Here is an 11,365-nt window from a genome sequence, read left to right on the forward strand (position 1 = left end):
GAGGGAGGGAGGGAGAGGAGAAGAGGGGAGAGAGAGGGGGAGTGGGAGAGAGACAGAGAGGGAGGGGAGGAGAAGGAGGAGACAGGGAGAGGGAGAGAGGGGCAGAGGGAGAGGGAGGGGAGAAGAGGGAGAGAGACAGAGAGGGAAGGAAGGAGGGAAAAAGAGAGAGACAGACAGGAATACATAGAGACAAAGGGGGAGAGAGAGAGAGAGAGAGAGAGAAAGACAGACAGTGGGATAAAGAAATAGAGATAAACAGACAGATAAGGAGAGGGGGGGGAACTACACCTCCCTTATCCCCATCCAAGTAGCTGCGCATGGCATGACTTGTAGTCCCACATCCCTGGGAAAGGGGACCAAGTGGTGAGCTGTGATTCCCACTTTTTTCTTTTTGGGGGAGCGAACGCCCCCTCCCCAGGCCACCCCCCCCCCACGGCGTCCCATTCATAAGAAAAACAAACCAGCCCGCCCCCTCCGCGAAGCCACGCCCCTTTCCTTTGTGACGCCGCCGCCCGCCGGGGGCTCTGTTGCGTCACCCTCTCCTCCCCCCCCACCGAGCTCTCCGTCCTCGCCTCACCCCGCCTTCCCCGGCCAGCCAATCGCGGCCCTCGGAGCCCCCCTCCGCGTCATCGCTCTTCCCCCCTCGCGCCTCCGCCGGCCTCGTGGTTGGCCCGCTCCGCACGTGGAAGCAGGCGCCGGCATCGCGTGACGCGACGGCGCAGGCGCAGTAGCGAGCGGTGGCGGGGTGCGCTTCCTTGGCCGGGCATTCCGGAGTTTTTGGCAGTTCGTAGCGCCGCGCCGCGCCGGGAAGGACCGAGGCCGGCTTTTGAGTGGGGGGTGGGCGGCGGGCATGGCCGGGGTCTCGGCGGAGAAGAGCACGCTGCTTCATCTGTTCGCCGGGGGGTGAGTCCTGCGCCGCCTCCCTCCTTCAATGCTTTCCCCCATTCAATTCTTTCCTCCCCTCGGTTCCCACGCCGCCATTCATAATTTCTCCCCTCGGTTCCCACGCCCCCATTCATCAATTTCTCCCCTTCCCCATTCATCTCTTCTCTCCCCCATTTCTTCCTCCGTTTGTCTCCTCCCTTTTTTTCCCTTTCTTCATCCCCCTCCTCCTTTCATTGAGAATTTCCACCCTTCCTTCTCCTTTTTCAGGTTAAACCCTACCTCTCCCTCCCCGATTTTCTGATTTTCCCCCCCTTCCCTTCCCTGGGACTCTCCTTTCTCATCTGTCCCCCCCCGACACTTCATACGGTGATCTCCCATGGACAGGAGCAGTCTACCTTTAACTAGTGTTGGTGGTGGTGCGGGGGTTCCGGGACCGATCCCTGCGCTCAGCTCAGCCTCCAGGTTGCTTCCGATCCATTGCATCAGATTCCCTAGGTGCACATGGCGCCAAGAGCCAATAGATCGCCCCTGGCATCCTTCTTTCTTTCCCAAAGAAAAGATTTATCCGCTTTGCATAACGCAACACACCCTGAAACAAACAAACGAAAGGGAAGGGGGGAGGAAGAAGCCTCTTTTTAAAATCAAGGAAGTTGTGCAAAAGGCGACGGCTTGAGACGAAATGACCCACCGATTTGTGTGGGGGGCGGGGGGCGAAGTAACTGATTCAAGCAGACAAGTTATAATTAGAGGCATGAGATTGTCTGCCCGTAGTAGGTAGTGTTTATATGTATGGTTTGTTCAGTGGGGCAGGGAATTCAATTTCCTCTTGTCAAAATCGGAATTTTTAGTCCAGGGGCAATAGAATAGCATAGCATAGAATAGAATCCTTTATTGGCCAAGTGCGATTGGACACACAAGGAATTTGTCTTTGGTGCAAATGCTCTCAGGGTACAGAAAAGAAAAGATACTCTGTCAAGAATCAAAAAGCTGTGGTGAACGGTGGTGAACATAAAATTCAGTAGGTGTGGGTCATATCTGATTCACAGACACTTCCCTAAATGGGAGGTCATTATGAAATTACTGTGATAAGGTTACGAAACCTGCAGATTATGGAATCTGGAAAAAGGCTTCTTAAAAGATTAGTATGTATTTCTGGAGTGCGTTGCTATCTTTGTTAGTGTCTCTGGGCACTAATGCAGACTCTTGGTTCAATCCCTGGATATAGCTGGGATTTAGTACTTTTCACACTCTCCCTGTTGCTAAAATACTCCTGGGGGGGAAAAAAGACAAAAGGGGAGCTTTGACAAGGTTTTTTCCCATCCAGAAGATGTTTTTTTTAAACTATTCCCCCCCTGGTTTCTGAATCTCTCTGCGGAGTCTTGATGTGCAAAGAAAACCATCTTATGGACTACTGTATTACTACTATTACTACTACTACTAATAGTAATGTACTTGGTTGATACCTAAGATACTGGCAGCAACCTGTATCAACCATAAGCTGAGTATATAGGCAGTGATATTTGTGGTACATTTTTAAATGTTCAGTTGACTTGAGTTTCATGTTTAATTAATAAACGAAAATAATAATAATAATGCCTATATATACTCAGATTATCTTAACAGCTCTTTAATCCTTGGTTAGGACTTGAACTGTTAAGTTTTTACCAGTCCCAGAATGTGAATCAAACTGAGGATTAAATCAGTAACAACCACCACCACCACCAACAATAATAATAAGAGGAACATCAAACTGACAAAAGTTTTTGAAAATGAACAAGTCAAGATCTTGTGGGACTTTTGAATTCAGCAGACAGAAATCTGGCTCCTAACATGCTTGATCCTCATTATTGTGGAAAAGAAAAAAGTGTGGTTCATTGATATTGTAATACCAAGTTGATGCATGGATTGGGGAGAAACAGCTAGAAAAAATAATATATTGTGATTTGCAGATTGAACTTGAGCAGTATGGGGGAAGAAAACCAGTGGGTGTACCAATAGAAATAGGAGCCCTTGGAGAAATACCCAAAGGGCTGCCTAGATACCTGGAAATTTTGAACTTATTAGATCTGAATATTCTGATTTTGCAAAAAAACAAAACAAAAACACATCTTACTCGGAATTGTGAATTGAAGATTAAATCTTAAAATAATAATAATAGAGCCCTTGGATACCCAAAGGGCACCTAGACACCTGGAAATTTTTGAACTTATTAGACCTGAATATCCTGACTAAACAAAAAACCCAAAAAACCCTTGGAACTGCCTATATACTCAGATGCTATCTTAACAGCTCTTATTTCTTGGTTTTGGACTTGAACTGTTAGTTAAGTTTTTACCAGTCCCATACAATGAATCAAATTGAAGATTAATAACAATAACAACAATCTGATTTTCAGAGCCAGATATCCTTCCTAATAGATAAAGCGAGAAACTTTTATGTATCTAACTTATTATTTTTTTGCAAATCCCCCACTCTGCACTTTGGCCCTTTGTAAATAGCAAACTTGGACGAGCAAGTCCCTCTAATTGTGTCAGACTGTTCCTTGCCCTTCTAAAGTTGTGTCTTATTTTTTTTCCTGCTCAGTGAGTAATGGTTCCAACACTCACACCTGCGCACACACAACCAACCAACCAACTCCCAATTGTTGCATTTCTCCCTTCCTTTCGAAACACAATGTCCTAAAATTGTGCGTCCCTCCCTGCTGCTTTGTCCCACGTGGCTCCCTTGCGACTTGTTAAGGTCATCTCTTCCCAGTGTTCCCTACAAATTGGCTTGAGCAATTGTGTTTTGAGAGCGTAATGGGGCGGGGGAAGAAAGATGCAGATTGTTCCAAACGTTGGATGAAGTTAGATCTAATCAAGCAAGATCAAGTCGGAATAAGTTCTTGCTGACTTTAGTAGCAGCAAAGCGGCTTTCGCTAGAGGTGAACTTGAGGGCTTGACGTTTCCCCAAGTCCAGCAGAGATAGTTTTTGGATTTTTTTGTTTCATTTTTGTTTTAATTTTATTTTCCTTTCTGTATACTTATTGTCTGGGTCCATTTGCTCTACACAGAATCTTGGTGACAATGATAGTATTAATCTTTATACATATATATATAAAAGCGAAATACCCCTCACGCATCATCACAAAATCTCCACAACTGTAAAGCCTACAAACTTGAAATTTGGCACATATGTTCCTCTTGGCTTCTAGGGGCTCACTAAGAGAGGATTTTTCAAAATGACCATCAGAGCATTAGTATTTCCTATATTATATTATTAATAACACGCTCTGATGCTAAGGAGTTCTACTCCCCCTCCCCACCTGAAAAAAAATCTCTCCCAAATGCAAAACACAAGCAGAGGAGTTTCAGTTTCAGTTTCAGAGCACCAAGCAGCTTTAGTGCAGAACAGTTGAGCTAAGCCACGCTCAGGCTCCTTGCTGTCTTCTTGCTCACACAGCAAATACTGTTTCAGTCTCCAAACAGCCCTCAACTCTCACGCACCGACAGGACGCTAACCAGAGATGAATACTAAGGGATGCTGGTAGGCAGAGGCACAATTCCCCCTCCCCTTATTTTCCTCCCCAAAAACTAAGCCCCACCACATAGTTTCGTAGCAAAGCATGGGTATCGAGCTAGTTAATCCATAAAAAGTTGAGGAAAGGCTGCTGCCGTTAGCCGGGTCTGATCTAACCTAACGCTTTATCTCTTTTCATATCAAGCCTTCAGGATACTGTGCACCACATAAAGTGAGCCCGTCTTCTAGCTTATCTTCCTTAATTAGAATTTAGAGTAGGTTTGATTTTTTTAAATCAATACAAGGTCATGTTGGGGTTTATTCTCTCTCTTTTTCCCCCTAACGTTGGAATATTTTTCCCCCTTTTTCGGTACTTTGAATGTTGCAGATGCGGAGGGACGGTGGGGGCCATCTTCACCTGCCCTCTGGAAGTGATCAAGACAAGGCTGCAGTCCTCAAGGTTGGCCTTCCGGGCGGTCTATTATCCGCAGGTCCATCTGGGCACGCTCAGCGCTGAAGGCGTGGTCCGTCCCACCTCTCTGCCCCCAGGTGTCCTCCAGGTGCTGAAGTGAGTGTCTTAAAAATGGGGCCTTGGCTTATATCTAAAGATTTTATGTCGTTTGTTAGCCTCGGCTGCTTTAAGACCTGTGGACTTCAACTCCCAGAATTCCCCAGGCCAGCCATGTCTTTTTTCTTTCTTCCTGTCTCTAGAATGGCGGGATTGCAGCGGAAGGGATTATAAGAGAATAAGCAGGCATACAATGGGGATACATATCAAAATGTAGTGTATTAGGGTAAGGGTTAGGATTGAAGTCCACAGGTCTAAATTTGCCAAGACTGAAAAAACACCGGTTTAAATCTTGACTTTTAGAAAAATTAGAACCATTCCCAAACGTTTTGCACTTGGGACCCTTCCTACTTTTAAACATCATAGAGGACCCCCAAATATAATCATGGGCTTATATTTATCGCAATTTACAAGTTGAAAACCTGTAAATTTAGAACATTTATTTCTTCTGGAATATTTATTTTTTTGAGCAGAGCTCAAAGGTAACACACTATGAAAACCCTCCCCAGGCATCAACATCAATATAAAAAGATTTCCTGAGAAAACAAAACAAAACAAAACAAAAACAAATGTGTTCTGGTTTTGTGTGTTTGTGTTTAACCTATTCCAAAAAAAAGCAACGAGAAGGGCCGTGTTGTTTGCACGCACGTACGTTTTAAAATCCACGAAATGATCTTTTTGCTTTTTGGGATCTCAGTTTTTTAAGACATGCCGGCCGATGCTCCTAATTTTGAAGGCAGCAGATTGTTCCTTGTTCCCTTCTCAGTGCAATTTTTTTTTTCCAGAGAGGGAACATTTGGGGAAGGCATCTGTATATATATCCATGCCAGGGTGGGGAAAAAAAAGCTGGCTTGGTGTTTTAAAAATACCCCTCCTCCACGCACATACCTTGGCAGTTATCTCTGCTGAGTCCGCATGAATTATGTAAGTGCATAGGGGCTGGAAAGAGAGAGGGGGAGGTTGGTGCTGGGGTGTGTGTGTGTGTGTGTGTGTGTCTGGCCTTGGATAAATAAATCCGAATAAAAGCAAGTTGTTTTGTTTAAAAAGCCACAGTTGCCAGTTTAACATAATAAGAAGCCAAGCCGTGTTCCTTCTTGGCAGCCTCATGGCCCGCTCCCCTTTAAAAAAACCTCTCTGTTCCCACAGAAAATGGGAATTAACAAATCTTCTCCCAAGCTGGCCATGAACTTGTAAAGACAATGCAGGGGTTGTTGTTTTCTACAGCGGCTCCACAACCACAATTATTCCCCCGTTCCAGCAGGCAAGGGTGTGTGTGTGTCTTGGAAACGCAGATTAAAACAGGCCCCTAAAATTCTTAGGGGTCTGATTTGGGGGGGGTGAGGCACCAAGGCCTGGTGTCTTTGCTTAAATAAGGTGGGAAATTAGGCAGTATTGGTCCAGTTGGGAAAAAAAATAAAATAAAGGCAAAAGGAAGAGAATTCAACCAGGAGGAAATCGGGAGGTCTGTTGTAACCTGGATAAAATTACTGTTTTGGGGCTTTCTATATTTCAGTCCTTTTTTAATTTAACAGATTTGCTGAAGTTTCTCCTTCTCTCTCCATCCTCCCCCTCCTCTTCTTCTTCTCTTCTTCTCCTCCTTCTTTCTTCTTCTTCTTCTTCTTCTTCTTCTTCTCCTCCTCCTTCTTCTTCTTCTTCTTCTTCTTCTTCTTCTTCTTTCTTCTTCTTCTTCTTCTTCTTATTCTATTCTATTCTATCCTCTATTCTATTCTCTCCTTCCTTTTTGTCTCTTCTTTTCTCTTTTCTTCTTTCTCCTTCTTCTCCTTCTCCTCCTCCTCCTCCTTTTGTTTTCCAGGTCCATTTTGGAAAAGGAGGGCCCGAAGTCACTCTTCCGTGGGTTGGGCCCCAATCTGGTTGGAGTCGCGCCATCCAGGTAGAAATTTGAAGGCAGTTTTTTTTTTAAAAAAAATTTTCCTCCATTATTTTTCTCCCCCAAGAGGGTTCGTTTGTGGGTGCAGGATGGAGGGGGGTGGGCACAAAGGGAATTCCGGTCTTCGGGAGTTTCTGGAGAGTTGTGAGGATTTGCTGCTAGATCCTCCCGGTTTTAAGGCGAGGGGGAAAGACTAATTTACTGGCTTGTACTGAACTGGTCAGAAGTGCTGCTTTGATGCCCCTTAATTCTGTAATTGGCAGTCCTTGGCTTAACCGCCATTTTAGTGACCAAAGTTAACAAGGGCACTGAAAAATGGGATTTTATCACCGTTTTTCACACTTGCAAGATTCCCACGGTCGTGCGATCAAAATCCGGCCGCTTGGCAAACTGGTTCACAATTATGACGGTCTCAGGCGTCCCGGAGTCACGCAATCCCCTTTTGCGACCTTCCGGCAAGCCAAAGTCCACGGGGCAAGCCAGATTCACTTAACGACTGGTGTCGCTAACTTTAACAAGGTTTGCTTAATAAGGATGGCAAAGAAAGCTCGTCAGACTTACCAAAGAAGTCTTTCTTCATCATCCTCTCCTTTTAACGACGCCATAATCCCTTTGCCGGGTGGACTCTGGGCCACTGAACGGAACTGAGTGTTTACTGGCCGGATGCCTTTCCTTGTTGCCAGGGCGTAGTTTTTGTTCAGCAGATATATTCTCAGTGTGCCCAGAGAGAGAAATGTCTGCCTCTCCCTAGGATCAAACTCACAGCCTCCTGATTTCAATTGTGGTTGTAAGTTGAAGGGTACCTATACAGTTAGTCCTCGACTTACATCAGGGTGAGTGGTGACCATTCAAAGGTACAACGGCACTGAAAAAAAGTGGCTTATGACCGTTTGTCGGTTATGACAACTTTTACGGCATCCCCATAGTCCCGTGATCCAAATCCAGATGCTTGGCAACTCCTATTTACGACGGTTGCGGTGTGTCCCAGGGTCACGCTGCCCTTTTGCGACCTTCGGACAAGCGTCGACGGGGAAGCCCGATTCACTTAACCACTGTGTTACTAAGTTAACGACTGCAAGGATTCACCGACTGCAAGGAAGATCGTTCAAATGGGGCAACGCTCGCTTAACAAAATGTCTGGCTTAACCACAGAAACATCGGGTCGTAAGCCGAGGACTCACCTGCGTTTGTGTCGCTTCTTTCCAGGGCGGTTTATTTTGCGTGTTATTCCCGAGCGAAGGAGCAATTCAACCGCGTCTTCGTACCCAACAGCAATATGGTCCATATTGCTTCGGCGGCTTCCGCAGGTGGGTTGACTTGCCCCAGGTAGCACGTCTTGCTGTGCTTGTCCTTGTCCGGTTGGACCGAGCCAGACACGCCCCCTTCGAGGGCAAAAATTGTATTTCAATGTCAGCTGGGGACCACTGTGAAGGGCTGGCACAACCTCGTTTTGTTTTTTCCATTGCGTTTCACGCAATTCGGATATTCTCTCTCCTGCACGCTCCAGAGTGTGGTGGCTGGGGAATTCTGGGAATTGAAGTTCCTTGAGGACTGGTCCCCATATTTTCTGCTGTTTCCCCCCCCCTTTGGCTCTTCTCCAGCTTTTGTGACTAATTCCCTGATGAATCCCATCTGGATGGTGAAAACCAGAATGCAGCTGGAAAGAAGGTAAGGGGGAGGGGCGTGGCTGGATGGGGGAATTCTGGGAAGTGAAGTCCATCTATCTTAAAAAGTTGCTGGGTTTGAAAAAATGCTGCACTAGAGCCTTAAATCTATATAAAAGCAAAATACCCCTCACGCATCATCACAAAATCTCCACAACTGTAAAGCCTACAGACTGAAAATTTGGCACGTATGGATGTTCCTCTTGGCTTCTAGGGGCTCACTAAGAAAGGATTTTTTGAAATGACCATCAGAGCATTTAGTATTTCTTTTATTATTATTATTATTATTATAATTATTATTATAATTATTATTTATTATTATTTATTATTATTATTATTATTTATTATTATTATTTATTATTATAATTATTATTAACATGCTCTGATGCTAAGGAGTTCTACTCCCCTTCCCCACCTGAAAAGAAATCTGTTCCCGATGCAAAACACAAGCAGAGGAGAGGAGTTTAAGTTTCAGTTCACCAAACAGCCTTAGTACAGAACACTTAAGCTAAGCCACGCCCAGGCTCCTTGCTGTCTCCCTTGCTCACACAGCAAATACTGCTTCAGTTTCCAAACAGCCCTCAATTCTCTCACACATGCTAGCCAGGTGAATACTGATGGATGCTGGTAGGCAGAGGCAGAATTTCCCCCCCTTATTTTCCTCTCCCCAAAACTAAGTCCCACCGTATAGTTTTGTAGCAAAGCACGGGTATTCAAGTTAGTTTTAGATATAAATTTATATATTTCTGTTTTGAGAGGGATAGAACTGGGAACGAGGGCACCCCTGGCTTACTGACTAGTTGTAAAAACCAGGATAGGCCCTGTTTAAACGATTTAAAATCCGGCTAACCCAACCGCTCATTTGCTGATCCTTCCCTGCCTGCTGTAGAGTCCGTGGCTCGAAGCAAATGAACACCCTCCAATGTGCCCAGTATGTTTACCGCTCAGAAGGTGTCCGGGGTTTTTACCGAGGCCTGACCGCCTCCTACGCGGGCATCTCCGAGACCATCATCTGCTTCGCTATTTATGAGAGATTGAAGCAACTCTTAAAAGATCCCAGCCGGTCTCCTTTCACGGGAAACCCGGAGAAGAGCTCCTCCCATTTCCTCGGGATCACGGTTGCTGCCGCCGTTTCCAAAGGATGCGCGTCCTGCATCGCTTACCCACACGGTAGGTTTTTTTTCCTGCTGTCATCCACTTCTCTAAACCCTTTATTGAACCAAGAAAAGCCAGGCCTGGAAGGATTTTGCCTCGTCTTCTTAACGACCCCATAATCCCTTGCGGGGTGGAGTCTGGGCCACTGAATGGAGCTAGCAGTGTGTTTGAATGGCCGGATGCCTTTCCTGTTGCCGATGCGGAGTTTTGTTTGGCAGATAATATTCTCAGTGTGCCCAGAGAGAAATATCTGCCTCGACCTGGGATCGAACTCACAGCCTCCTGATTGGGAGGCGAGAGCGCCGCCTCTAGGCCATCGTAACACTCCAAGGATTTGCCTCTTCTTGTTGTGAAAAATCAGGTTTCTAGTCCTTATTGTTCCGAGCACACCTTGCTCTGGAACGTTCCCCCCAACAAAACAACTGCACACTTGCCTGCAGGAAGGTAGGAGGGATTAAGGTGTCTTAACACGTAAGCGTGACCAAATTTGGCATTCCCCGTGCAATAGAAAATGTGAATTTTGTTAATAACGGTGCTCTGCGGTACCTCACGAGATGTTTTAACAGGCTTGTTAATTTTTAGATGTTTTCTGGATTTGGAATCTTCTTAACGGTGGAGGCTAGAGCCCCTTTTATAGATTTTTATGCCACCCCCACCCCACCCCCAAATCAGGGCTGAATTTAAATGCAGGTTGGTGTGCTGACATTTCGCCTTCTCCCCTGTCCCCAGAGGTCATCCGGACAAGGCTACGCGAGGAAGGAACCAAGTACCAGTCCTTCCTCCAGACGGCCCGGCTGGTATTCCAGGAGGAAGGATATTTTGCTTTTTACCGCGGACTTTTTGCCCAGCTGATGAGGCAAATCCCGAACACGGCTATCGTCCTGTCCACCTACGAATTGATCGTGTATCTGTTAGAAGAGCAAGTGAAGTAGCAGCCGGCATCGATTCCGAAGCCCAGACCGTACGCAGCCAGTAACAAAATATAATAATAGTAATAATAATAATAATAGCACAACGATTGTGGGACAGTTCACAATACGCTAGGAAAAAACAAACTTTGAAACGGACAGTCTGCTTGCTGGATGTTGTTTTGAGGAGGGGGCATTTCTCCTCTCCACAACCCCCATCCCTTTTTCCCCCCAGTGCAATTTCCCTTCCAAAATCTTTGGTTTTTAAAGGTACGTATGTTTATAAGGGTTATGTATTTTTTTTTAAGTTAAAGGAGAAAAAGGTTCAGAAATTAAAAAGAATGACTGAATTAAATTATGCTATTTAATTTCTGTGGATGCCGTTGGGACAGCTTCTTCTTTTATATGCTCATGTTTTGTTTTTTTATTATGGAAAGTTGCAATTCTCTGATTGGGAGATATTTCTTGGAGGGGGGAAAAAAATAAACACCATTAGCTGTGAAATGTTCACAGGGGTGTGGAAAATGGTTGGGATACGTCAGTCTAAGGCAAGGGTCTCCAAACTTGGCAACTTTTAAGACTTGTGGACTTCAACTCCCAGAATTCCTCCTCCAGTCCATGTTAGCTCATGAATTCTGGGAGATGAAGTCCACAAGTCTTAAAAGTTGCCAAGTTTGGAGACCCTTGGTCTAAGGTATTGGGATATTTTTGCTTTTTTTAAAATCATTTTCTACAAGAAATTTCTGATGAAGGTCAGATTGGAATGTCATTGCGCAGCCTACCTATTTATACACTGAAT

At 45.3% G+C, this 11,365-nt stretch overlaps 1 protein-coding gene across 1 annotated transcript; it reads left to right on the forward strand.

Annotated features, from left to right (window-relative positions):
* Positions 1-712: 712 nt before the first annotated feature.
* On the forward strand, positions 713-10,934 carry SLC25A33 (solute carrier family 25 member 33). The gene is made up of 7 exons (XM_026686453.2): positions 713-903; positions 4,772-4,951; positions 6,765-6,842; positions 8,046-8,146; positions 8,441-8,507; positions 9,393-9,673; positions 10,388-10,934. The coding sequence occupies exons 1-7, from the start codon at positions 851-853 to the stop codon at positions 10,588-10,590; spliced, it is 963 nt and encodes a 320-aa protein (XP_026542238.1). The 5' UTR covers positions 713-850; the 3' UTR covers positions 10,591-10,934.
* Positions 10,935-11,365: the final 431 nt, after the last annotated feature.

Source organism: Notechis scutatus, chromosome 16 (genome assembly GCF_049901735.1).
Source record: "Notechis scutatus isolate UNSWTSFEM ecotype Mainland chromosome 16, rNotScu1.2, whole genome shotgun sequence".
In the NCBI taxonomy this organism is placed as follows: Eukaryota; Metazoa; Chordata; class Lepidosauria; order Squamata; family Elapidae; genus Notechis; species Notechis scutatus.

What these genes read in the sequence shown, in the direction of transcription:
- SLC25A33 (XM_026686453.2), top strand. Translation starts at nt 851, where the DNA reads ATGGCCGGGGTCTCGGCGGAGAAGAGCACGCTGCTTCATCTGTTCGCC. An exon ending in TGCTTCGGCGGCTTCCGCAG is followed by an intron (nt 8,147 to 8,440) that starts GTGGGTTGACTT and finishes GCTCTTCTCCAG; the next exon opens with CTTTTGTGACTAATTCCCTG. An exon ending in CTGCATCGCTTACCCACACG is followed by an intron (nt 9,674 to 10,387) that starts GTAGGTTTTTTT and finishes CCCTGTCCCCAG; the next exon opens with AGGTCATCCGGACAAGGCTA.